The sequence below is a fragment of the Scophthalmus maximus genome, chromosome 18 (assembly GCF_022379125.1).
Source record: "Scophthalmus maximus strain ysfricsl-2021 chromosome 18, ASM2237912v1, whole genome shotgun sequence".
Taxonomy (NCBI): Eukaryota; Metazoa; Chordata; class Actinopteri; order Pleuronectiformes; family Scophthalmidae; genus Scophthalmus; species Scophthalmus maximus.
In genome coordinates this window covers 7946065-7973242 of record NC_061532.1, presented here as the reverse complement: position 1 = coordinate 7973242, position 27178 = coordinate 7946065, and the positions used below count along the sequence as shown (strand labels likewise).

The 27178-nt window shown below is 44.8% G+C and overlaps 3 protein-coding genes across 5 annotated transcripts; 2 read left to right on the top strand and 1 right to left on the bottom strand.

Moving 5' to 3' along the window:
• Positions 1 to 100: 100 nt before the first annotated feature.
• LOC118290710 (methylmalonate-semialdehyde dehydrogenase [acylating], mitochondrial-like) lies at positions 101 to 8087 on the bottom strand. Its single transcript, XM_035618531.2, has 12 exons — positions 7891 to 8087; positions 7549 to 7593; positions 5948 to 6022; positions 5399 to 5560; positions 5164 to 5242; positions 3893 to 4195; positions 3483 to 3604; positions 3089 to 3278; positions 2824 to 3005; positions 2067 to 2246; positions 1162 to 1260; positions 101 to 1072 (listed from the first exon to the last, which is right to left on the bottom strand). Exons 1-12 carry the CDS (start codon positions 7927 to 7929, stop codon positions 968 to 970), a joined length of 1581 nt encoding a protein of 526 aa, XP_035474424.1. The 5' UTR covers positions 7930 to 8087; the 3' UTR covers positions 101 to 967.
• A 122-nt stretch (positions 8088 to 8209) lies between these two features.
• Positions 8210 to 10056, top strand: LOC118290715 (sterile alpha motif domain-containing protein 15-like). Its single transcript, XM_035618541.1, has 3 exons — positions 8210 to 8587; positions 8671 to 8769; positions 9640 to 10056. Exons 1-3 carry the CDS (start codon positions 8501 to 8503, stop codon positions 9847 to 9849), a joined length of 396 nt encoding a protein of 131 aa, XP_035474434.1. The 5' UTR covers positions 8210 to 8500; the 3' UTR covers positions 9850 to 10056.
• An 846-nt stretch (positions 10057 to 10902) lies between these two features.
• On the top strand, positions 10903 to 23051 carry lrfn5b (leucine rich repeat and fibronectin type III domain containing 5b). 3 transcript variants are annotated; one of them, XM_035618527.2, is made up of 6 exons: positions 10903 to 11599; positions 16680 to 17596; positions 18413 to 18587; positions 19612 to 19945; positions 20904 to 21204; positions 21338 to 23051. In XM_035618527.2, the coding sequence occupies exons 2-6, from the start codon at positions 16706 to 16708 to the stop codon at positions 22028 to 22030; spliced, it is 2394 nt and encodes a 797-aa protein (XP_035474420.1). In that variant the 5' UTR covers positions 10903 to 11599; positions 16680 to 16705; the 3' UTR covers positions 22031 to 23051. The 3 variants fall into 3 exon arrangements, with proteins under 3 accessions (XP_035474420.1, XP_035474423.1, XP_035474422.1); XM_035618530.2 differs by lacking the exon at positions 10903 to 11599 and adding an exon at positions 11626 to 11795; XM_035618529.2 differs by lacking the exon at positions 10903 to 11599 and adding an exon at positions 13195 to 16380.
• The last annotated feature ends 4127 nt before the right edge of the window (positions 23052 to 27178 follow it).

Below are 27178 nucleotides of genomic sequence, written 5' to 3'. Positions count from 1 at the left end.
GGCTATATGTTGTTTTGTGGTTTATGTGGAATGAGCGGTACATAAAACTGCAATAGATCCAGACGACCCATTTTTAACACAGAAGAAAACTTACTGGGAGTCAAATGCAATGTCTTTATTCAATATTATCTACTGACTCAAATAGATTGAGGCAAATTATTATCTTAATTTACAGCCACAAGACCAAAGAGAGGAGTCAAAGGGACGACATTTGAAGTGGCTCAGGTAAATCAATTAAACTTCTATACCATTCTCGACCAAAAATAAAGTGTTAATCTAACAGTTCAGTAAAAAACTCTGAACCTCTATCTGACACTGATCCCACCCCTGGACAGAAAATAGTAGGACATGCATCTAGAAGTGATGAGCATCAACCATCGGTTCAGTTTACATGGAGTAACAGAATGAGAGTATATTGGTTCTGATGTAGCATTTGTTCCATTTATATCAACTTGTCCATCTACCCCAAAGCTCTGATACACACAACAAGGTGAAGAATCACAGAGGATACAGGAGGAAGACAGTTGACGTCACTGCTCAGCAGCAGGATCCCTGATCCTTAAAGGATTTCTCCTTTAGGTAGAAAAAAAGGCTATATCAGAGCACAGACAGGATCATTGAAATGATTGACCATGGTCGACTGGGTCAGTTACAGCGTAGGAACAAGAGAAAACAGGGACAAAAATACAACAAACCTCACAAAGAGACTCACAGCAACACTCATTGCATCAGTCCAATTCAACTCACCAGTCTCTAGATGCGGTTTCATTTCTATTATTAATGCATTTTTGTGCAACAGTGTCCAGGATCTTCCAAAGTTCGAACAATCACCAACCAACAATCCCCAGTGTGAACATTTCTCAACAGTATAAAGGACATGTAACCTTTTTTTTTCCTTCCAATCCCTCCTGGTGTTTAAGGCATATGAGAAGTCAGTGAAAGCTAACATGGACGCAGTCAATTTTGTTTAGCGCCCCATGGTTGGCATGGTAACAGCGGGGCTCGTCACCGTCGCATCCTCAGCCTTCCACTGTGACGTCACCGTCTTGATCTGAGTATAGAACTGGATGCCCTGGTGGCGAAGAGAGAACAGCGGCGTCAGCGACTACAAGCTTTTCATTTTGATGATCCAACACATGACTCACCGCTTTTGTTATTTACCTGCTTGCCATAGAAGTTGGTGTCTCCTCTGAACGAACCTCTGGAGCCAGTGAAGGAGAACATGGGCAGGGGGACAGGGATGGGCACATTCACACCAATCTGTACAAAAGCAGACACACATTTGTAGGAGATCACAGAGAACTACTGCAGGTGTACAAATACGACATGGATCTAAGTATATGACTGAGTTGCTTGGAAAATTGGGCAAAGGTATATTTAAAAGATATATAAAGGTATATTGAAAAGCTAATATACCATCTTAACACATATGACATATGATATGATGCTCTGAATTCCCTCTAAGAAATAAATGCGAGTATATTCCTTTTGGATGAAAGTCATTCCACATCTACTTGCGAGAGAATGGACCAAAACTCTATTATTTCACAAAATCTGGACCAGACTTTAATTTGGGCTGCAACATTTGGTCACTCAACAGAAAATGTAACCTTTTATAATTATCGTAGTAAACTGTTGGGACTATTGGTAAAAGAAATCTAGTCATTTGATAAAATGACCATGACTATAGTGGGAGGGGGAAAAATCACTACAGTATATGACTATTTCTTATAGACCTAAAGAGAAGTTATTTAATTGATCCCCCAAATAGTAGACATCAAGTTTGCAACTACCAAATAATACAAAATTAGTAAGTTATAGTTTAAATGAATTGATTGATAATTTAAGCATCAATGTTTTAAGCCATCAAGCAAACACTCAGACGAATATCCCCCTTTACACAGATTCAGGATCCATGATTTATACCAGATCCCACACAAAACTGCTGACTTATCAAAGTAGCACTTATAGTTTTATCCCGCTTCCTGTTGGAAGAAACTATTCTTAATTATTTTGTATCCATCCCTAGTGTCCTTCTATTCAGCCTTTGTAAAAGCATGTCTCACCTGGCCGACATCCACCTCATGTGTGTATTTGCGCGCCGTGGCCCCATTGGTGGTGAAGATGGCGGTGCCGTTGCCGTAGTGGTTATTGTTGATCAAAGAAATGGCTTTGTCCAGACTGTCGGCCTCCAGGACGACGAGCACTGGTCCAAAGATCTCCTCTCTGTAACACGTCATGTCCGGCTGGAAAGAACAGCAGAGGGATCACACCACATTTCCCTCCAGCATTTCACATCATCCACAGCAAAAAAAAAAAAAAAAAACACTCCAGGATGCTTTATTAACAGAACATTTAGCTGGCATGTATAACGTTTAAGATGTTATATCAATACCTGGATAAGACGAGGAGCATTTAGAATGACTTGCAGCTATTATCCATTTTTAGATCTGCAATGTCTCACAACAAGAAACCTTAATGGCTTGAGAAAATGTCTCAAGCTACAAATGTCTCAAGCTACATGTTATTAGGAGATGGTTTTCAAGGAGGTGTTTCCATATAGTGTTTTATTTTTCTTAGCACTAGTATCTCTCATCCAAATAAAGAAAAGCTTGGCATCCAGTGTCTTTCAGAGCCCCCGCATTTTTTGGTAGACGCAGAGTGCTTCAAAAGAATGCAAGGTCAACTTTTTATTTTTCTCTGAAAACAAGACTTAACAACAACCCAAACTGCGACTTGCAGTTGTGAATTATATTATTTTAGACTTTTTAGTGACTAAAAAAAAAAGGTGGCCACCCACTCAAATTCCAGTTCTCAACTCACCGTAACATTTCCCAGGATGGTCGGTCCTACAAAGTTGCCATTTTCATATCCTTTGACCTTGACATTTCTCCCATCTAGCAGCAGCTTGGCTCCCTCTTCCACGCCGCTCTGGATCAAAGACTCCACCCGGGTCTTGGCTTCGGGGGAGATCAGGGGACCCACGTCTGCACCAGGCTGATCCCCTTCAAGACACATGGGAAATGTATTTTGTTTATGGGAAACACACAAGAGCCAATACAAAAAAAATGCAAGAAATAATTCTTACCTGCGTTTACACGTAGGGATTTGGAGCGCTCCACCAGCTCTGGGAGCCATTTGCGAGACTCCCCGACAAAAATGGCAGTGGAGAGAGCCATACAGCGCTGGCCAGCCGCTCCGAAGGCAGCGCCAACCAGCTGGTTGATGGTGTTCTCTTTGTTGGCATCAGGCATCACCACACCGTGGTTCTTTGCGCCCTGAAATGCAAAATGTAGGACACGGTTCTGTAGGGTTTCTCTTCAGTAGACTGTTGGACACAAGATAGAGGCAGCGCAGTGCTAATCACATACGTTACACACATCTGTCATGGACAGACATGCTGTTGTCACGGTAACAGTGTTTAATACACAATGTGGGTAATTTATGATCAGTTAAAATGAGAAGTATGAGTTCTGCTGTACCATGTTGGACTGCACTCTCTTCCCATTCTTGGAGCCCCGTTCGTAGATGTACTCTCCAGCCTGGTTGGATCCCACAAAGCTAATGGCCTTGATGGCTGGATTGTCACAGATGAAGTTCACCGCTACACAAAAACAAAAGCAAAGGTAAATACTCCCCTTTTCATCATTATCATCATCATCATCTTTCTGGAGCAACGAGGAACTGGGATACTTAGAGATTCAAATTCTCCCACCTAAAACACCTCTTCAAGATATATGCTGCTTACATTATGGAACCCATCTACATAGTGGCAGGGAGCATACGATAAGGGTTTGAATCATCCTCATCGTATCGCGCGCAGATTGTGCATCTCTGAATGAGCAGGATGGCGCGCGCACACATACACACACTCACACTCTCTCACACTCACCTGCGTGCTGGCCGTGGATGATGTTGAGAGTACCATCTGGTGCCCCCGAATCCTGAAGCATTTTGGCCAAGAGCATGGTGCACCCTGGGACCCGCTCAGAGGGCTTCATCAGGTAGGTGTTGCCACACACCATGCCGATGGGGAACATCCACAGAGGAATCATGGCGGGGAAGTTAAACGGGGCGATGCCGGCACACACTCCGATGGGCAGGCGGTAGGTGTAGGTGTCCATGTCCTTGGTGATGGAGGGTAAGGTTTCCCCCAGCATGAGGGACGTGATGCTGCAGGCGTGCTCAACCACCTCTGAGGGTATGAAAAAAAAAGAAGTCAACTTAAGATAAAAAGATCCTAGATATGAGATGCACAACAAAACTAATGTATGCATCTCTGGAAAAGTGTAAAAGAGTTATCTATATCTACATGAGAAGACGGTGTAAGGCAGACGTTAAAATACATTCTACTGTTTGTTCTTCAGCCTGTCACCTAGTGAAAACTGTTATGGATTTCTTTCCCCTGTGAAAAAAACAACCTGTAATAGAAGATGTGAAAACTTCAATATATTTATATATCAGTCCCAGTACAGTAGGAAATCTAATTTTGGCAACACACCTGCAGCTGTAGCCCGTCTGTTGGCTCACAAGTTACAAGATAGCACGCAAGAACAATTTGGGGATCCCAAAACTGGGAGCTGTACCAAGGGAAAAATAAAATCTAATAAATAAATACATAAAAATACGTTGGCAGTACCGCCCTTGTAACCAAAATATATCTCCTTTTATTTGCGAGTGCACTTGGCTCTTTAAATTTCTCAACATGATTCTTGTTGATGCGAGTGCACCACAATGAGGGGGAACTGCATAATTATCTTTATATAGCACGAAATTAAATCAGGGCCTGCATGGCACTGAAAAATAAACAAGCTGGCCACACTTCAATATCAGGACTGAGAAATGTAATGCTGCAGGAATACTTATCTAATAATTAATGTTAACCCTTGATTTGTTTCAACTAATGATTAGAAAATCTAATGCAGAGTTTTTAGCCTCTATAATCCAACATGGCCAAACCTTGGTCCTATTATTAATTTTAAAAGTGAAGTCTTTTTTAAAAACAAATATTGGCACCTTGTGTCTGACTTTCATCCAACCTGTCATATCAAAGGTTGTCAAAGCTAAGGACTTTTCATCAGAAGACAGAACAGAAGACACAGGGATTTGATCAATATCAAAACCCAGTAACCCAACTGGAAGTCAAGTCCACGCATTACTTACGCAGTCCTCTAAATACGTCTCCCTCTGCATCAGCCAGAGTTTTGCCCTGTTCCAGGGTGATACTTTTTGCCAGTTCTTTCTGGAAGTACAAGGAAGCACAGGCGTCAACAAGTAGATTTTAAACAACAAAAAAACAAATGCAAACATTTCCTTCCCTCACATTTGAAAGATTCAATCAACAAGTAGTAATTTACTCTGACAGACACGCACAAGCATGTGACAATTCTTTTCTTACAATGTTGTCCTTGATGAGCTGCTGGTAGCGCAGGAAGACCTGCTGCCTGCTGAGGATGGACGTCTCCGACCAGGAGTGAAAGGCTCTTGAGCAGGAGTCGGCAGCTGCCTGCATCTCCTCCTGGGTGGCTTTGGGAACACGTCCAACCACCTCATTAGTGGCCTGGGGGGACAGGAGACAGTCCACACAGACGAGTTGACTGAGAGCTCGGGGGGGGGCAAATGTTTGTTTTCAATCCATTACAGGTTTGAAATTCCATGGGACGAAAGGAAACAGCACATTTTGCAGGCTAGAGTAGAGCAGCCCATCACTGACTTACTAGAGGATTCTACTAGACAAAGCTTGGCACCAGCAGAACAGGATTAAAACAACGATATAAAACAATAAGATTTAGGCCATTAAAAACTGGCAAATCAAGATTTTCTCCTCTCTAATGTTCACAAGTCACTAATACAGAGCTACACCGGATATTTGCAGAGAGTTTTATTAGACATCTTGTTCCTGCAGCCTCTGTGCAGGTTGGGTATCGCCCAGTCTGTGAATACTTACAGGGTTGTGAATGTCGAGCCATTCAGACGTATTGGACTCCACAAATTTGCCATCAATGAACAGCTTGGTGGTGGGCTGAAAGGGATCGCAGAAGCATATGATTAACTCGCTATTAACTCGCTTCCGTGCTCTGTTACATCACTAGGTACCATCTAAATCCACCACAAAAACATCTACACTGACTTTCTACAGCATTCATATTGATATCTCCTCACTTTCTGCACACAGGGTTGTGCAACTTTTTCCATTTATTTAATTCCTAATTTCAGAAGATTATCTGAATCGGCAAGATTCAGATAATCTTCCACGTTACATTAGCCGTGTCGCCATTGCACAACTCTTCCATGCAGGTTTTGAATCAATGGAGCATACGCACTAGAAAAGTGAAATTAAAGCGCACTCAAAAAAAAGGTCTATATTCATTAGAACTTCGACAATTAGTAAATCGTTATATTTTAGTGTGCTGTGGATGCACACTATATCCCCCAATGTAATCTACAGAGGTAAATTTAAGAGCTCCAAATAACCAATAATTCTTATTCCTACATGTGAAACGTTTTTTTTCTCACATTATTGAGTTTTGGCAAAGGATTCCTTAACTTGATGTACGACAGTCACTGTACAGTGAAGACACTTAATCGTCTCTGCGGAACATTATACCAGTACAGTGCATTGTGCAGAATGCTTCAGTTAGTGACTAGTATGGAATTGGGCCCCAGGTAAATGAGTGTGCATCCCAATGAGTGCAAAGTGCACAGAGTGAAACGAGACACTTCTATATGCAGAGTCTTTATGGTTTAGAAAGTCTTCCATGTTCCACCGGGTCGCATTGCTACTGGGAACATGACCTTTACAATGAATACCCTTTTTTTTGGTGATCCGGTCACAAGTGGACAGCTCTACGAACAGGTGTAAAGGCACACTAAAGACACAGTGTGATCTGATCACTGACAACATTGCATGTGGTTCGGGCCGCAGATGCATGTGTCATAATCAAAATCTTGAGAAATTGTAAGTGTAGACCAACTGAGAAATCAGCAAATTAGCTTATCAAAGATGTATTAAAATCAGCAACACGTAACAAGACACTGTACCAAGGTATAACAAGATATACACAAGCTTGCACACATGATTTAATCACCAAATTTTTAATCCTTATCATAAAGGTTCATGTTATCACCCCCTTATACCATTACTGTATTTGATATAACAGTACCGATATCTGAAGGGTAAAGCATCAAAGATCCAGCATGAGTAGAGTTATCATCTTGAAGATTGATCTAACGAAACAGGGTGCGTTTCTAGATTATATAAGATGATCTTTATTGATCCAATAGGGGGGAATTCAGAGACACAGCAGCACAAAGTGGAGCAGCAGAGGGGGGAGTGTGTTAAGAAAATAAAGTGGAATAGAAACAGAATCTGAGGTAAATATAACATAAGATAGAAATACTATGCCATAACAATAACAAACACTATATACAGTAGTGTGCAATGTAGTTGTGCAATACAAAATAAAAGTTAAACGTTCTGCCTTACAGACTGTGACACAATATCCATTCATTGCTGAGTTATGAAAGCTGCAGAGCTCGATCACTTACCACTGAGGAGGAGGAGTAACACACGCGACCCAGCTGGATGGGGGCCTGCAAGAAATTCAACACCAGCACGTCAGACGACTTCAGTCATTGTCCAACGTCTGATAAATAAATGCGAGCGGCGCATTGACTCATGTCTCCTTGTTCACGTGATGCAAATGAATACCTCCTCTACTCAAACTGCCACATAAATATGAAATGCTAAGACAAGGAGGAGGGGTGGACTGGGTGCAACGTGTGAGGCGACGGATTGTTAGCAATAGCAATAGCTGATTTGAGTTGCATTGACGTCAAACAAAGATAAACTTTTCAGTGAAAGGGAGAAGCGTGCGTTTGCTGCTTTACCTTCTTGTTTATAAGGGACCGGAGGAGAATGGCCGCCATTGTGGAGAGTCGCGTTCCTCTTGTTCCTGCTCCGAAAGCCCTTCAACCGACCCACACGACACGGGAGAGCAGAGAGAACTTCGGCGAGCAGGAGTGTTGCAGAAGGACACCGCGGCGGGATTAGAGTGCTGCGCGTTCACGCGATCTCCAACACACCAGCGCTGTAGATGAGCGTGACACGCGCGAGCGCACGCAGTTTGTTGATCTGTGAAAGCTGCGCGAGGAGCCATTGGCTGTCGTCCGTTCGGTGTGGGCGGGACAGAGTTGATTCCAAAGCCAATCGCCTCTCGCAATTCCCCAGCCGCCCTCAATTGCGAGACGCCGATTGGCTGTTTCCTTTCAAACTACGGCTCGATTCGTTTCTGATACTTGGGCTTTAAAAAAAAATCTTCTCAGGGAACTTTGGTATAAAAATGTTGAGTTAAGTGTCCTTAACAAAAAAACAAACAAAAAAGCAAGCAAAAACAACCCTTTCGTCACAGTGTTTTTAATGAACTGAATAAACTTCGCCTCGACTGGTGAGGGAAACGTATGTTAACTCCTAGTGGCAGGTATCAGTTTCCATGGCAACATGCTTACGGGCAACATGGACTTCCAGCAGTGGAGTAGTCATGATGTCGCAGGATGGATTGGGTCTTTAGGATTTCCACAATATAAAGTAGGTCATCAATCAGCTGAGTGCACAGAGATAACATTAACCTGTCTGTCAGCCTCTCACCGAATCATTCACTCCTGTTGCAGGCATGCTTCACGGACAACCTCATCACTGGGAGAAAACTCATCTATGTCAATTGCATCTACTTGCCAAGACTTGGAGTCACAGATTTTAAAGATATGCAGGTATTAAGAAGAAAGTCGAGTTTTGAATTCCAATCTTTGGAAGATTTTTTTTCTTCTTTTTAAGTGTATGCGTTATTATGGAGGACTGTTTACATATCAAAGCTGCAGATTCACACGATGTTGAAGGAATCTTGAACAGGCTGAGCAGCACCAAGATAATGATGACACCATCTGGAGCTGAAACTACAGTTTTTTTTCATGAGTTTGTCTTCATTTTATCAGATTTCATTAACGATTATCATAATTCACAAGGTAAAAATAATATGTATTTGTTGTAACTTGTGGTACTGCTTTTGCTTATTTTGACCATTCACCTTGTGAATTAATATATGATGTGGGGAAAAAACAATAAGAAGACTAATCTATAACAGAAACAATCCTGAACTGTATTTTGAAACATCTCTCCAATAAACTTATAGCAATCACCAGAAAACTGGCGTCTAGTCTGTGTTCCATCCAATCAAAGATGTGCATCGTAACAGAGCATCATTACCAGCGAACACTCAGCTGTGTCACTTTTATTCTGTATACAGTTAAGGCCACTGTTGCTCTTATCTCTCCCTGAGGTCAGAACTCAATTATTTTAAAACGCCTGTATGTTTTCAAGTCTGCTTTATTGTCGGACATCATACTGAACAGAACCCAAAAAATGAATTGTCTCTCATGGTGAACGTAAACTGATAATGAATGATTATGAGACAGACATAATCATATTGGTTTACCCTTGTTTGTTTCTGGCAGTGTAACCCTGATGCCACAGTCTCTCCTTGGCAGACACAGTCACTCTGTGTGACTGCCTCATGAAATAAAGGTAAAATATCGTAAACATTTACAATATCAAAGGACTGGACTCTGCTGTGCGCCCTGCAGGTCATCTCTGCTCGTGTGCGTGAGCTGCTGGGGATCACAGAGACCAGGTGGAGCAGCAGCGTCGCCGATCCTCTGCGGGACAGCATGGGCCTGTTCTTGGAGAAAAAGAGTCGCACAGGTGAACAGACAGAGAGCCTCACCTACCAGCAGTTCTTGGATGACATGCGTCAGGGAGAGAGAAAGAGAGCTCATCGTGAATCACAACTATGAAGGGGCACAGTAAAAAAAAAAAAAGACATGTCAGTGTCATTTCCATTCGCCAACTGTCCCATGATGACTCAGATGATACACTCACAGTGGGTCACATGCAGGCCTTGACATTAACACTTCCCACCACCAAAATGCTTGTATGCTGTTGTCATTTTAACTGGTAATATCAGTGTTCTTCTAGGGATTTGTGAAGGTTGGCCAGCATGTCTTCACTCTGAAAATCATTTCTGAAACAAATTTCGACAAATCTCCTGACTACCAGGGGAACCCTCACAAAGCAAGTGAGACAACAAAGACGCAGTCATCTATCTGCGACTTTGTGCACACATGCAGTATAATAAACAAACTATGGATGCTGAAACCATTGAGATATTCCTATTGATCTCCAGTGGATGTGCTGTACCTGGATGGAGCTACTGATCGGGAGTTAAGAAATCCTCAGGGTAATTCTCTGAATGACAACGAACACCTATTTTCAACGTGCCACCACAGCAGTATAAGTCATTGTTCTTGGGAATTAAAAAAACTAAAAACAGAGTCTGTGATGCCAAGAAAACTACTGTGCCACTTAAAGACAACTTTGCCAACTTGCACAAAAGGCCATAGGATCATTGCATCAGATCGCGGTAGGTCGAGTGCCCAGCAGACAGGGAGCCAGGGTTTATGGTTTCAGCCAACTCAACACTTTCTTGCCAATAATCTATCTAATACATGCAGGACTATACAGCCACATACAGGCTGCTGTGTTTGGCTTCACTCTCAGACCAGATGTAACATGCAGCAAATGTCTCAGAAGAAATCTCAAAGAATGGGTGGATTTAATAAAAGACTCTTGTTTGGGCCCATATTAGTGCCTGGCTCTTTCTTCTTTTCTTTTAAATCTCCTGCATGTCTACATGTGAAAATGACTTTTAATGTGATTTCACTCTGAGGGAATATTATAGGCCTATATTGCGTCTTCGTGCAGTAGGGTTCAAGCTACATGAATAAATGATGATGCCTGCCTGTGAGATAGGCTGAGAGACACTGCATCTGTCCATGCACACAAATGCTCTCTGTGCAGCTCGCAGCGCCCCGATTACCATTCCGAGCACAGCGCCCCTGGTCAGAAATGGAGCCGGGTATAGGTGGTTGACAGTCGTCCGGGGGGCAGAGCGAGGGGGGGATCGGCTATACTATGGCAGCAACCTTTCAGTCAATCTGGATTAAGTCGCGCTGAGCCCCGCGCAGCCGCCAAAAGCCCGTCGAAAGCGCCCGGAACATCTGGCCGCGCTCGGCGGCAGGGCGCCCGTCACTCACGGGGGCATTAACGCAGCCTGTCGCCACAAAGGCGTTTTCTCCTCCGGAGGTGCACACGGGCGGATGCGCAGTGGAGGCGATCCCGCACAGCTGCAGCCTCGCAGCCGCACCGGGACCCCTCAGCTGGTGGTTTACAGTATCTCCCCCCTCTCTCTCTCTCTCTCTCTCTCCAAACGAGGAGAATCTGAGCTGCATTTCTCCGATTTGCGCGCATCGGCGGAGGAGTCGTCCTTCTATCTGCCGCTCATGGATTTCTTGAAGGGCATCGGCGGTTTCGCAGGCCGTCACATGTCGTAGCAGCCAGGACGCGTGCTTCGGGACACCTGAATTATCTCCCACAGAGACACCGTCGGTCCCATTTTAGGCAACGCACTCTCAGTATGCTCGCAGCCCTCCCGGGAGGACATGAGCTCGAGCCCACCCTCCTTTGACTCGATGTTCCATCTGCAAGGTAAGTTCAATCTTTTACAGGCTGCTCGCAGCTGGACTGAACTGTAGCGCCCCGAACTCTTTTGGGTTGAACTGTCTTTCAAGCGGCGCAATATCGACTTGAAGTGGTTCTCCCAGGACCCATCTGAAGGGGTTCAGGTTTGCCCCTGTGCCAGGGGTTGTGGCTGCATCCACCAGCCCAGGACCTGCACCGCAAGGTCAGAAAAAGCTCCTCATTTGCCAAGGAACACCGTCAGATATCAATTTTATTTTTAGTATCCACTTGGCTGCATCCTGTCCTGTGTGTTTTCCCCCCCTCCTACAGGTGAAACTGAGAATCATGCTTAATGTGCCCATTATTCAACCCTCTCTTGGCTGCGTGCAGGATAGGATTGATTTTAGATGTGAGCTGTGTCTGTTTGATTTTTCTTTTCTTTTTTTGATCCAGTGATATGTGATGGTGATGGCCTGTGCTGTGGTTAACCCTGGCCGATATGCAGATGATACATCAGTCATTATAGGCTGTGTGATAAAGTCTAAATTAGCCTAAGTGACACAGTTGATAATGAGATGAGTGTGTGGGCAGGGGGAACATGTTGCCAGATGACTGATGAAGGCAGGTGAAAATGATGTCCCGGTGATGTTTTATGAAGGATGACTTGTCTTCAGTCTAGTCTTCCAGTGTTAGTTATCACATATCTTATTATTCATGAGTGCCTGAGGCGTCACTGTAACTGCTACACCAGTGAAACTAGGCTCACGCCTCATTTTGCTGCTTCTATTTTGCACCGACTGCGATGTTAATGTACTCAGTGATGTGGCTTATATGCTGCTACCTTCCACTGATAGCACAGAGGGGATATGTGGGTCCCCTGCACCTATAGGCTGCTCCGCAGACCAGCTCCACATTCACTGACCCAATTTTTTACACACCCACAAAATGATCTTCTGTGTTTCACCAGAGAAGCGTTTTCATTAAGAACTCAACTACTGAGATGAATTGTCTCACACACACACACGCACACACGCACACACACACACGCACACACACACACACACACACACACACACACTCTCTCACACACACACACACATACACATACACACACACACACATGTGCCTTTGCAGTAAGAGAGCTACTTTTTGATAACACGACAGAATGATGGAGAGAAGATTATACATTATTTAGCTATTTTGTTGCTGTGTTCGGTAGAAAAAACACGAGGGTCTTTGAAAGAGGGGAAAAGAGCCAATAGCTACTCCGGTCATGGATTTAGTCCCGACTGTCCTTGTTTCCCCTCATTCAGACAGAACATTGGGGGAAAAAGCCCTTGTAATAGAGGCATAGTGTTGCCACAGAGAGAGGCAGTGAGTTTGCTTTTCCTAACACTTACTATACCTGAAACTGCACTTGGGAATTTGGCAGATTGGAAAATCTACAGACCTGCGGGGCCCTTAATGTGGAGGATATTCATTTGAATGGGCGTTCAAGGATTCTGCATTCATTCTTCTTCTTGAAGACAATACCGGGTCATAAGCCCCTCATACAAACACCACACGTTGCAAGCATTAAGAACCAAAGTCAGTGATCAACAGCATCCCCATTTCCACTGCTTCAGTAGACAGCAGCTTCTTGACAGTTTTTTGTTCCGGGGGGGGGGGGCTCCAGTCATAAATTATTCAGCATATCTCCGAATTTTCTGTGATACTGTGTGAAGGAAAACACACACAAACACACACATCAGAGATCTCCATCGAGTGATTTAGGTTTTTTATTACATGCAACGCTGTAAAAGAGGGTAATGATTCAGACAATACTCAATAGTGTCAATCTTTTCTTCCCATCACTACAGTGCCATAACTAAAACAATGGGTCTCATTTGGCCTTTAACCAGAAACCTCAGTTGTTGAGGTCCTTTCCTCTAGATTGCCCTTCCTTGTTCCTAATATTATTAGGTAATCTTAAAATGAGCCCCTGATTACATCTCACCAAAAAACTGTCATTTTTTGTGTTGCCATGGCATCAAGGCTGTCACCCAAGAGCTATCACATTCTAACATGGGCAGACTCTGTAGGAAAAGGGTGTCACAATGCATACCCACATGCACAAGCACAGATGTGAGTTAGACGGTCCATAACTGCATCAATATTTGGTGAGGATGTTTGGAGACGGGCTACATGAGCATTTACCTGGTGAAATAGAATCTCTACCACCTCGGTCAAAATATGATCCACTTCAGCAGATGCTGCAGCTCCATTTAGGCTCATAAAGCCGGCAGGCCGAGGACCTGCTTTCACTGCTCTGTCGATACCATTGTACCATCATGTTGCAGCATCAGTTTACCTCTTTGACACAACAGAGCTTATTTTTGGCACACGTCCAGCTGCTTTTCCCTGAGTAACCCAGGTGAGACGCTGCCGAGACGCTTCCATGTGCCACCGCGTCGACCTGCGGCGGAGGCATACCATACCAAGCAGACTTCATCTTATTAACTTCCGTTCGCAGGTCTCTGCTTTCCCTGATTCGCTGCCCGGACGTGGATCACAGAGGCTTTCTCACATGATCCCCGGCATAAGTTAGACCATCTGAAAACATATTCCCCATGACCTCACCGGCCGATTGGCATGCAGTGTGCTGCATAAGGCTTTTCTTGGCGAATGCTCCCCCAGGGAGAACATAGATATCCTGTCCTACAGTATACTGGTGCTGCTGTGCATGAATGTCTGTCTCCATAGCTGGGGGTTGTTGTGTAGTGAGCTAACTCTATTAGGCACAAATCCACCCACTGGTGTGTGTGTGGGTGTGTGGTGTCAGTCTATTCTGTTCTCCGAGGGCAAAAAGACCTGCTCCGAGGTAGTAAACGAACATTTGATTGACTAAGAAGGAGATTATGCTTAATGCATTAGTAGATTATCTGTGTTCTTGTTTTTGTGTGGCCCTCCCGAGTCGTCTCATCATAATGAACAGCCCTTACCAAAGGATAACGATTTTCCGGTGGTGTGACATTTAAAGATGAAGTACGTGATTGATGAATGCATAGATTGATTATCTACTTATTTGTTCGTGTACCTGATGAGTGCAACCTGTTATGCAAATCTCCATGAAACACCCATAATTAAATGCAAATTAGGGAGGCGGCGACAGATATTTCCTGCCCTGTCTCAGTAGCGAGGGGCTGTCCTTTTGTCCTCACAGAACAAATTTTGTAGGGATTACCGTTGCAACCATTCTCTTCACGTTTGGCTGAGTTTTCACCAGTGAAAAAAGCCCCATCTCCACAGAGTGAATCAATATCACGTCTTCAGCGCCATTCGGGCCTGGAAGTAGCAGGTCCTCTCCGCCTCATTGCACTTCCAGAGGCTGTGCCATTCAGAGTCAGAGCAGAAGGCGGGTTGGCACATCAACATGAACCCACTCGTGTACACCTCAGTTTTTGTAGACTATCCTCTAATACGCATGCACACACACATAAAAGTAGATATTAAACTTTCCACACAGGTACTTGGAAATCACCACACATAGCTTTGCAGCACTGCCTGAGTCATCTGCCATCTTTAAAGAGAGTCAAGGCCACGTTTAATGATGATCTCTGCACCACTGTAACCCAGGCTACATTCCACCAAATGGGGCTCTTGTGTGACTTGGTAAAGTTGTCCCTTGTAAAAGAAAATGGGTTGAAAAAGACATTGATTCATTGCTGCATGATCAACAGTATTCATGAAAATATCACACCCAGCATGCTCCCTCCGATGATATCTTTCCTCCCATTGCTATTACGGGCCATTTTAAGGCGACCTCCTTGTCAGGGCTGTAATACATTTTAACCACCTGTCAAAACGCTACTGTTGTCAGCGGATGCCATCAGGCTTCCTTCACTCCCCCTTTTAACATTAAAAAACATGGCCCCATAAGGCAGCATGTCACTCCTGTCCTGTCTGTTTTCTTTTACTCCATGATATTTTTCTCATACTCCTGCTGTCAGGGTTATTACACCATGAGTTGTGTGTCCCAGCTCCGGTGCAACAAAAGCTTTTGAAGCATGAAGGTGCTCAGTTGGCACGCTCTTTGCTGAGGCAAGATTTTTATGCAAACTCTCCAAGATCCAACATCAACAACGAAGGCCTTACCGGCAAACCACAGAAAGTTCTACTCATAAATGAGCCATTCTCTTTGGTATTTAAAGTTTAGCTTTGGGATTTTTTAATACAGCAGTGGGATCGGATCCCTTGCTCTCCGTGTATCATCGGATTGGTGTTTCTTTCCGTGTGCTGTAATGGGACACCCAGAGGGCCTAATGTTGCATGTTCAACCAAACTGACACTGAATTTCGGTTCTGTAAATATAATCGCAACTAATGTCACCCTCGCGCTGGAACACTGGATGGTGCACCTGCAGACCTAAGATCTGATGTCCACAGTTTTTAGTTTTATGACATGTTTTATCCCTGACAAGGTCTCAGGATTCATCAAATGGATCCCTCCTTATCCCCCATCTCAGCTGTGTGATAAGTAAGAGAAGCAGCAGAGAGAGCAGAGCGAAAATCAATAGGGAGGCATAGCACATCCTCACTGAGGCACTGGGTCCAATCATCCCTTCCTATCTGCGACATGATCCTGGAAGATATCAGTCTAATTCTGACGAGGCCCGGGATTGTCAGTCGAGACTTTGATCCCTCTGTACACAAACATAAAAGGATTGGTATTATCATATCAAAAAGTATAAGCAGGTGAGACGAGGCTAAAAAGAACTGTCACAGAAATCATGCAGGATTACTGAGGATGGCTCACTCTCAAGTCTGCAGGTGACTAATTAGTTTCATGTCTAATTGCACAGCATTTATTGTTCTGGCACTGAGTTGCTTAGCTTCCTGCTCAGAATTTGGACTCTCTAAATCTTGGCAGCGATCGTGTTTGAAATCTAGCAGAAAAGCTTTAACTTTACAGAGCAGAATCCCCCAGTTCCCCTTTTATAGAGGGATTTTTCAGTGCATGTGTGATTACCCATGCTACAAAAATTACAGCTTGATAAAGATGATTCACATCACAGTTTTATAACATGCCCTTCTCTTTCTCTCTTTCTTTGCATACATTTTTTCTTTAGGTGTGTTAACCTGACTGACAAGCCAAATGGAGTCTCTCCTGGTGTATCTGATTGTTCTCGGTGTGGCTGTCAAGGCCCACAAAGTTCAAATCTGCCCCAAACGATGTGTCTGCCAGATGCTTAACCCCAACCTGGCGACTCTGTGCGACAAAAAGGGGCTACTCTTCGTGCCCCCAAACATCGATAGGCACACGGTGGAGATGCGCCTTGGGGATAACTTTGTAACCAGCGTCAAACGCAAAGACTTTGCTAACATGACTAGGCTGGTAGACCTGACCCTCTCTCGGAACACTATTGGCACCATTGCACCTCATGCCTTCAAAGACCTGGAGAACCTACGAGCTCTTCACCTCGACAGCAATCGGCTAACCCGCATCACAAACGATACCTTCAGTGGCATGTCCAAGCTGCACCACCTCATCCTCAATAACAACCAGCTGACACACATCCATATCGGGGCCTTCAATGACCTCACCGCACTGGAAGAGATAGATTTATCCTACAACAACTTGGAAAGTGCCCCATGGGTGGCCATTCAGAGGATGTCCAATCTCCACACCCTCAATTTGGACCACAACATGCTCAGCTACATCCCAGAGGGCACCTTCTCTGGGCTGCAGAAGCTCAAACGGCTGGATGTGACTTCCAACAAGCTCCAGAAGCTTCCTCCTGACCCTGTTTTCCAACGTGCAGGGGTCCTGGCCACCTCGGGGATAATGGGACCCACGTCGTTCGCATTGAGCTTCGGAGGGAATCCCCTGAGATGCAACTGTGAGCTGCTCTGGCTGCGGCGATTGAGGAGGGAGGATGATCTTGAGACCTGTGCTTCACCGCAACACCTTGCTGGACGTTATTTCTGGACTGTTTCAGAGGAGGAGTTCCTGTGTGAGCCTCCTCTCATCACCAGGCATTCTCAGGTAGAACCTCTGAATTGAACGTTGCACTGTTAAGACATTACACTTGCTGCTGTTACACACTGAGCCCAACACTGGATCCTGTCTCAGTCAATCCAAGGTGGCACTTCGTGCTTTCTCTGACTGCCACACCAAATATTATATATTTATGCCAGATGAGTCTTACAAGATGTGGGTGTGGGCCTCATTTGAGCAATACACTGAAATGAATATTGTCAAATATCTAGGACTCATTGAAAAAATGTAATCAAACTGTGGCATGTGGATAGTTTTTTAGAGAAGTTCTTTAGCAGGATTTTCAGTTATCATTTTAATAAAGCTATTCATAGGTTTATTATGGATCCTTGGAGCAGCTCTTATTACACAGCAGAAGCTTACAGTGATTAGACGTGATTCATGCATCCAAACAAAATTGTCTGATCAAATCCTTGCCAAATAACTACAGCTATGTCATCTCATTTACATTCAGCAGACCTCTTTTGCATAATTGCACAGAAAATGATCTTGTACTTAGACGCATGCTCTATGCAATTTACTGTCATATTGATAATCATGCTAATTCAATATCATGACACTGATCAATTGTTGGTATATCGACATGGAATTAAACTTTAAAACACAACATTAATAATAAAAGCAATAATTGTAATGTTTCCCGTTTTCAGACGGCCTTGATAAAGCACAAAGGACATGGTTTGTCCAAATTGCTTTTCAGTGTTAGGATGTAGTGCGTTATCTAATCAGTTTGTGTGTGCGTGCGTGTGTGTTTAGCATATGCTGAAGTCCTCCAGCTAACCTCGTTGCCTCCCTCTGCCTTAGGAGCTGCGAGCGTTGGAGGGTCAGAGCGTGACTCTACGGTGTAAGGCCAGAGGCGACCCCGATCCCATTATCCACTGGATCGCCCCTGATGGCCGCCTTATGTCCAACTCCTCCAGGGCCATGGTCCACACAGACGGCACGTTGGACATCCTCATCAGCACTGTGAAGGACTCTGGTCTGTGTACACCCCCGTTGGCTGTGCTTGTTTTGTTGACAGAGCAAAATTAGTTGTTTGTTTGTGTAGGTAGAAGCCTATAGGCCTAAGGTTATTTGTCTGCCCCTGGTGGTAATGTCGGAATGTGGAAGAGTGTTGACGCCTGATTAAAGTCACAGCAGAATGAAAAGTGACTTTTTCACCTTCAAGTCCCACCTTGAAGTTTTTAGTAAATGCACTTTCTTGCTTTCTCCAAGAGTTTTTAGGATTTTATTATGGTGATGGCAATCATCCAGGGATTCAGTGCTCCAAGAAAGTATGACTTTACTTCTTGTAAAGCTTTTTTGTGTGAATTAAAAAAAAAAAGTTTATATGTTGATTAGTCTTTAAAGGTACCAGTAGGCAGACATTTATACTTTTGGACAAGGTCAGGCTAATAGTTTCCCTACCTTTCCAGTTTTTATGTTTGCTAAACTAACTGACTGTTTTCTTAGTGGGCGAGGTATACGAAGTCAATAAAAAGTCACATTTAGACACAAATCCTCCCAGGATATTGTAAATGGATGTGAGGACACGTCTGTAAGAGGTTGATACATTGTTAAGCTTGAGTAGAAAATTTGCGTTCATCCCGGGGCTGTATGAATCTAATTCATAAGCATACATAGATTAGAAGTAGAGAGACTAGGGGGAAATAACAGAAAGAACTGGAGTATCTGGTGAGATCTGAGTTCAGTCAAAGAGGTGAACACAAAAATACGCACAGACACATTCACTTAGAAAGGGATGGTGCGTGTCCTGCTAGCTATCTTACACCCAGTTGGTCCAGTGGCTGAAGGCTATAAACACTACTGACCCAGCATTCAAATTCAGGTGAATGATGCAAGGCAAAAAATCTGTATGCTTTCTGTTTGAATACATGTACAGTTTATTTGGAAGGAAAGCAAATAAGTATTTTCCAACCATTTTTGATGCAGATTTAATCCTTGTGCTCATAATCATAGTAAATATCAGGGGAAATTGTTAATCGGATTAGTTTGTGCTCTAGGCTCCTTCACCTGCGTGGCCTCCAACCCAGCCGGCGAGGCCCAGCAGACTGTGGATCTGGTCATTGCCAAACTCCCACACATCACCAACAACACAATCGCAGAGCAGGAGCCCGACCCCGGTTCATCAGATATCGCCACAGTGACCAAGACAGGCGCAGAGGCCGGAGGGGTGCCGCTGGGGAACACGAAGACGAGCCAGGAGAAGAAAGTAGTCATTGCAGAGGCCACGTCCAGCTCGGCCCTGGTCAAGTTTAACTTCCAGAGGACTATTCCTGGAATCCGCATGTTCCAGATCCAATACAATGGGACTTACGACGATTCACTGGTATACAGGTGAGAAGAGATTACTCGACATGCTGGATAAATAAACATCATTGAATCTTAAGTTATAGAAAATGCTCTTTTTCTTGAAGTATTGTTAAAATAATGCAATTTAATTTTGTTTAAATCGGAGCCTTATTGCATGCAGATTATTCTAATCCCATGACCCTTGTTTTACCTTATTAGTCTACTTTAAATGCGTAAATCCCTTTGGATATTTAGTCATTAAGAACCGGACCTGACTGTCAACATGATTATTTTTGGCATCTATTAATCCTATCAGAATGACAGACTAATGCACTGTATCTGACTTCTCATTCTTCGACTCATAATCCTCCCTCGCCGCAGTGTACCATTTACTATGTGCAAAACCTTGATAGTGCTTAAACAACAAAATCAAAACAGAATGTCAGCACTAAGCTGCGGACTGATAGGAAGATGAAAGCGTAGTCAACCGGTATTTTTACAAAGACAATCAGAGGCCTCGCACACGCCCATCTGAGAAACTGCCACACACGGAATTCTTTCATCTTTACCCTCTTTCACTCCATATTTAGTGCTAATCAATGTGATATGATAGGAGTGTCGCAGAGACCCCCTTTTTTTCCCAAAATGAACTTTGAAGTCAACAGCAAATATGGTATCCCGCAAAGGCTCCCACATTTAAAGGACATTAGGGAGTTGGGTCTGTATAGTGCGGATATGTGAACAAAGGGAGACGTCTGCATCCACAGCTACTAAAAGACAAACCTTTGTGATGCTGTGAGAATTAATTAAAATGACACTAAATAAAATGTCACTAAATATAATGCAGAGGCAGATCTTAAATTGCCCCCTGAGAGATAAAGGATTGTCACGTTATTTTATCCCTTCAAAACAATAAGCTGGATGATCTGATTTGCTTCTGTCTCATTTCATTTAACCCTCTCTAATCTATGTCAGAACTCACAAAGCTTCTTTTTTTTTTTAGAATGATACCTCCGACCAGTCAGGACATCCTGGTAAACAACCTGGCGGCTGGTACGCACTATGACCTGTGTGTGCTGGCCATCTACGATGACCAGGTGACCTCACTGACTGCCACCAGGGTGATAGGCTGTGTGCACTTCACCACTGAGCCGCAGTACCTGAGGTGCCATTTCATGCAGTCTCAGTTTCTTGGCGGCACCATTGTGGTTATCATTGGAGGGATTATTGTGGCCTCAGTTCTTGCTTTTATTATCTTCCTCATTGTGCGCTACCGGGTGTGTAACCAAGGAGATGCAGATAAGGTCAGTTTGGCATATTTCCTTCTGTTTTGTTCTTTTTCCTATTCATTATCTTCGCTGATACTGATGCAGAAGTGTCTAAAAAAATAGCTTTCATCCCCCTCTCTCTTCCCCTGCTTGTGTCCTGTCATGTCAGGCTCTGGAGATGGGGGATATTCGGTCACTCAGCAGTGATGGACAGCTACAGGGCTGTGGGATCCCCAAGTCCCTCTCCAAGCAAGTTCTGCGTCCAGAAAAAAATGACAAGGAGTGCCTGAGAGTTTCCCTGCCGCCCTCAGAGCCGGCCAAGCAACGACCATCAGTTGTAGCCAGCACCAAACCCACTGTCCCTGACTGCACTGTCTCTACCTCTGCTGCCAGCCACAGCTGGCACCCGGCGTCCCCTGGTGCTCCGAGGCCCAAACGCTCCAGTGCGCCACCAAAACCCTCAGAGGCTCGCCAGTCCGAAGCTCAGGCAGATGTTGAGCTCGATAACATGAACCGCAATAACTCGTCAGAGGTCAAAATGGCCCCAGCCATCGCTTTGGCTATTCCTGGCCAGCCCACCAAATGGACCGCCGCCCCCAGGGGTCCGCGGCCGCACCAGGCCCCTCGGCATTATATGACTGTGCCTGCAGGGGCAGTGAGGGTGAACCGCAGGCACTCTCTCAACACAGACTCATACAGGGAGTGCTGCTATGTAGCCTACCCCAAAACCGGGGCCAGTCTGCGTTCCAAACGCAGCCTGTCGATGAGCGTAGAGCTGCCCCAGCTTGAGGGCACAACAAACAGTCGCCGGGCCAGGGACAAGCTCTCCAGGTCTGAGTGGCTTCTGGAGAGCACTTTATGATTTGGAGTTTATAACCTGCGTCGTCTTGTTTTCTTGGATTGGATTTGTGGCCTGTTGCGGAACAGACAGGGATTGTAATGCCTTGTTTTGAGCTCTGTGCTCCCTATCGAGGGACCTGTAAGCTTCCCTCATATATTTGAGGGCAAGGCAGGCAAACAGGGTCGTGGGAAACGTTTCACGTTTGTTTTCTACCTTATAACCAATCAAAGTCTTCTTTATAAGGACATTTGATGAGACTTTGACGAAAAGGCACAACAATGTATAAAAACGACTTCATGTACAAAAATGTTAAGTTGTGTGAGATACTGTACAACTCACCACAACCATAAGTGTTCATGTGGTGTTGAATGCAGTAACCTGGACACTGTATTAAAACAAAGAGAGAAACGTGCAGGGGGTAGGGTTATTATACTCGCAGTCTCTTTGCCTGTTACTTAAAGTGATACAATCTCTGCAGACTTTGAACATGATTCTCGTCTCCAGCTCTACAGACAGATGGTGACATGTCTTAATTACCATGGCGGGGGTTTGGAGAGATTACAAATGTGCTTTACATCCCAGAGGTGTTGGGACAGAATGTAGTAGACAGACAGCTCTCCATCTTCTCCTCACCAACACTCCCAGACACAGCACAATGCAGCATATTTGTGGCACAAGTCGACTCAGCCTAATACTGCCCTCTGGTTGAATCAATATGTTTTTAATCACATAATTACATAAAGACTCAACTCTAATAGGATTCCTGTCATGAATGATTTGAGCGACAATGGAACCAACACCAATGGCATGACAGGTGGTGACCTGATCTGATATTACATCCATGCGATCCAGAGGAGTGGTTCATTTCCATATTTTTTACTTATCATTGACGTTATCATGTCGCGCCGGTGACAACCATTGTAAATTAACTTGTCAATGTAAGAGAAATGATAATCACATTTATGGAAGGACGCCAGCTCTTGATTTTGCTGTTGTTTCTGTTTGATGTTTACCAGTATAAATAAATCAGTGATAAAAGGGACATACTCCATTTAATCTTATTTTCAGCTTGCTTCGTGAATCCCCCCAACTTTCCCCACCGTCCTAAATGTCAGTAGTACTAACAGCCCTCTCTGTGCTCTAAAAAATGTTTTGGAAGAAAGAAATCGTGTGCAGCCTGTGGTTTAAAGCAAGCTCCGCCAGTCAAAGTGGTAATGAACTTTGGGTTTCAGTAGTCTTGCAGCAACATAATTCCCCTTTCTCTGTGAGCAGTGGACCTCTGACAGATCCCTGCCCTGAGCCCCCCTCCCCGTGTTTGTTCAAAGGGAGGAGGGAAGCAGATGATGAAAAGAACCCATGCTAGTCACCGGGGACGCTCCTTGCCTGCGAATCTCCGCACTCGCCTGACAGCCCTCGGACGGCAGCCACTGCAGAAAACCTGCTGCGAGAGGTTAGACACAAGCTCCACAATGGTAACCCATGCGCGACTAATTCTACAGTTACAGCGACGTCGGGCTGGCTGCAGGACTTACACGGTATTCATTATCTGCCGGAATACAAGCTCAGATTGACTGTGTGTTTTGGGATTTCAGATGTGGCCAGTTAGATTTTTATATACACACACTGGTGTGCCTCCCACAGCATGAAAACTAGGGGGGAATACAGCCCATGAGTTGGAAATACAACGTCATGCAGGGTAAAACCTGTTAAGATGAGCTGCACTAACAGTATGCTAGACATAAATGAATTGCTGTCAACCAAAACAGGCTAGATTCAAGGACTTGTATTCATTATTTCCTGCTCATTATGGGTGATTAAAATGCTTAGGAGCTTGGCCTGAACCTTGGTTCAGTCTTTGGCGAGAGCCAGAAATGTATTTTAATAATAGATGCAGTTCTGGAGAGAGAGAGAGAGAGAGAGAGAGAGAGAGAGAGAGAGAAAATACAGAAAATGAGGGGAGCCAAGGAGGTGAAGCAAAGAGGAGTAGATGGAAGATTTTTTTTTGTGTGAAACAAATACGGCACGGAGGTTGCGGGAGGAGGAGAGGCAGGGGTGAGGATGGAGAAATAAAGAGGGAGCGGGAGGTGCAGAGAAGAAAGCCAGACAGCTCAGAGACGGAGAACGGGAGACGAGAGGAAGAGGGCACAGGGAGGCGAGAATGAGAGAGAATGCAGAGTGAAACAGAACGAGGAGAGCAGGGAGACAGAGAAAAGAGCATCCTTTGTAAGCCAGCCATGCAGCCTCTGGCTCTTCCGTATTCAGTGCACCTTCACAGAGGAGGCGAGGGGGGTGAGTGTGGGTGATAGACCTCTGCTGGAGGTCCAGGCAATGAGCAGAGTGAAGAGAGCCCTGCGGCCAGATCACAACCACATCCTCCCCTTCACGGCGCCACAGAAACCTGACCCGCCTTCCAAAACTTCACAATGTTTTCCTCCTCCTGTCACCTCCGTGTGACTTTCTGCACCCTCCTCTCTGGTCCACTGTTTGAATCAACTGCAATGGTCTCACCATGCTCCGGACACACCCTCCAACCTCCCCCCACCCACTGGCCCACTTGAGAACTGGACCTGCCTATCCTGCAAAGTCTTACCTGCCTCCTACAAACACACATGTCCAGCCCCTTTCAGTCTGGGCTGATTCCATATGCTGCTCAAGTGCAGCAGGGTCAGGGCCTTTCCCCTTCTCCCTCCTCAAGTAGCATCAATGTTCTGCTGATTAAATTAATTTTTGGCCATCACTGCTAATGGGCTTTTCATTGCTTTGTGTGAGTTTCAGTCAGTTCTGACAAGAAGTCCCTTCCTGTCGCACTTAAACCAAACGTGGCCTTCGATGCCACAATTGCCTGCTTTTAATGGCAATCATGATGTGGGGAGAATCACATTGGGACATTGATGTGTCCAATTTGTGGTCAATTGTCTTATTTTAAGAGATCGTTGAGGCTATTCCAACAAACTGAAGAGCCAATTAGAATCACAGTTAGAGGGGAGTAATGGGAATGTTTAATTGAAGAAGACTGAGGCCCTTCAACAAGTGTGTTAGCACCTTTTGCTCTCCAATGTTTCATTATCTCCACACAGCAGGCTGCCTTTAGTCAGAGTCGCACATGAGACATTGTTTCCCTGGCAAGCATTATCCCTGGGAGTACACGTATAGAGAGAGCCCGGGGCCAGATAGAAAATGCAACCAAAACACAAGTGATCTCCCTCTCTGGGGGGAACACACCGAGGAGGGGTGGGGGCTGGCACCGTGTAAAATATGCACAGGCAAATCCGAAGAGTATGCATTATTGAGAGGAGTAAATGGGTCCAGGACGAACATCATGGCTCATTAATAGTGAATGTGATCACTGTTTCTGGGAAAACACGCAGTCTGGGCAGGGGCGAGATAATTGAAATGGTCAAATCTGAAAGACTTCCTTGTTTACTCAGCACCAACTGTTACTGTCTAGTCAAACTCATGACTAAAGCTGATGGCCAAGTGCTCTGTTACCATGTGAACTGGTCACACTGATACTTCACGATACCCTCCTCAGCAGTGTTTTCCTGCGCCTGGCTCTGCAGGTTTGAAGAGTTTTTGGAGACGTTAATTTTTTCACAACCTCATTTTTGAGGCAACATACTCCTCAATCATGGACAGGATTTTCAACAAAGCCCAAACAGAGGAGAAAAGGAGGGAGCACTTTTTTGAGACCCCCTCAGAAAGTGGGCTGAGTGAAGGTCGCACACCATGTGTGCTGACTGAATAACTCCTACTGTTTGACACGCAGACTCACTAAATGGAACAGCGTCATCCCGCAACACAGACGACTGATTTGGTTCGACGTGAACCCAGATTACCGTGCGGCCCCCCTGTGGGGTTCCCACGATGAACGAACAGATGCTTCCTCCTCTTCCGCTCTTCTCCTGCCGCCTCCCTTCTTTCAGTTACATATGCTGCAGGGTGATGGACGACAAAGAGGCTGGTTACAGTTTTTTTTCACCAGATATGCCAGGCACCATTAGGATCCATTTTCTGCCCATTTGCCTGATAGGTGCTATCGCCTATGAAAGCTCCCTATCTGTGATTTGCTCTCTGCCGGAGCACTGAGAGTCTCCAATGATGGATCTCTCATTGATTCGCCGGTGTTAGAGTTCACAAGGAGAAACAGTGCAGCAGCCAAACAGACGTGCCAGCCAGCTCACAACTATGTATCAGCTGCGGGCGAAGGGGGGACAGTTTAAGCCTCTTTAAGGATCCCTTTCACAGTGACTTACTAAAAGTGCTTATGCTAATCTTGTTATCGCTTCAGGCTTCTGGAAGGCCTAATGGAGGATAGGAAGCTGTTGGGAGGTTATGGGCCACATTATTTTGCTCAGAAATCGCAGAGACACTAAGCGGCCCCCAGACTATTACAGGATGCTTTTCACGTGGTCATTGCTGAATAATTTCTCCATCATCACACAGAGAAATCTGCATTGTTCCGTGGCTTTCATCACAAATTCACTCTGAATCTGGGCACTAATTCTACCTATTGCTCAGAGTGATTTCATCTAAGTGTGCTCGTTCAGTTGAGTTATCAAACCAGGGTGTCACATTTAACATGAATTTCACGCTAATTGGGCGTATACGGCATGCCCACCAGCTCACATGGGGATATGGACAGAAAATCACATTGCAGTGGCCCCAGAGCTGCTGTTTGATCAGTTGTCATCCACTGCAGCCAGTGGGACAGAGCCACAGTGGGTAAATTGAGAGTGTCAGGTAGCTCTTCATAAACAAGGCTTTAAAGGTCTTTTGATCTGACTAGCTCTACATCGTTTGCGAAGGGGGCCAATCACACCGCGGCACAGCCTTACAGTCGCTGATTTGAAATGTAGATGCGATGGCCAAGGTCTTTTGAAAAAAAAAGTTCAACTTTAGTGACCGTGTGGAGCTGAGTGGGGACGTGACGAGAATCCTGAAATTAAACATTAATCAAATAAAGGTCGATCCGTGATTGACGTCTGGCGGCTGATGGGGGGAGATTGAGGCACAGGGAGAGAAAAAGCGAGAGCAAGAGACCGCCGCAGACTACAGAGAGAGACATACTGGCCTCACACAATATGGACCAACCGAATTACAGCAATGAAAAAAAAAAGAGCAGTACACCAATCTTTGGACATCTGCTACAAAACCTAAAGCAAACTCAAA

What these genes read in the sequence shown, in the direction of transcription:
- LOC118290710 (XM_035618531.2), bottom strand. Translation starts at nt 7,929, where the DNA reads ATGGCGGCCATTCTCCTCCGGTCCCTTATAAACAAGAAG. An exon ending in GTTACTCCTCCTCCTCAGTG is followed by an intron (nt 6,023 to 7,548) that starts GTAAGTGATCGA and finishes GATCCCTTTCAG; the next exon opens with CCCACCACCAAGCTGTTCAT. An exon ending in ATCCCTACGTGTAAACGCAG is followed by an intron (nt 3,006 to 3,088) that starts GTAAGAATTATT and finishes TGTGTCTTGAAG; the next exon opens with GGGATCAGCCTGGTGCAGAC.
- LOC118290715 (XM_035618541.1), top strand. Translation starts at nt 8,501, where the DNA reads ATGCTTACGGGCAACATGGACTTCCAGCAGTGGAGTAGTCATGATGTC. An exon ending in TAGGATTTCCACAATATAAA is followed by an intron (nt 8,588 to 8,670) that starts GTAGGTCATCAA and finishes CTCCTGTTGCAG; the next exon opens with GCATGCTTCACGGACAACCT. An exon ending in CAGATTTTAAAGATATGCAG is followed by an intron (nt 8,770 to 9,639) that starts GTATTAAGAAGA and finishes TGCGCCCTGCAG; the next exon opens with GTCATCTCTGCTCGTGTGCG.
- lrfn5b (XM_035618527.2), top strand. Translation starts at nt 16,706, where the DNA reads ATGGAGTCTCTCCTGGTGTATCTGATTGTTCTCGGTGTGGCTGTCAAG. An exon ending in TCATCACCAGGCATTCTCAG is followed by an intron (nt 17,597 to 18,412) that starts GTAGAACCTCTG and finishes CCTCTGCCTTAG; the next exon opens with GAGCTGCGAGCGTTGGAGGG. An exon ending in ACCAAGGAGATGCAGATAAG is followed by an intron (nt 21,205 to 21,337) that starts GTCAGTTTGGCA and finishes CTGTCATGTCAG; the next exon opens with GCTCTGGAGATGGGGGATAT.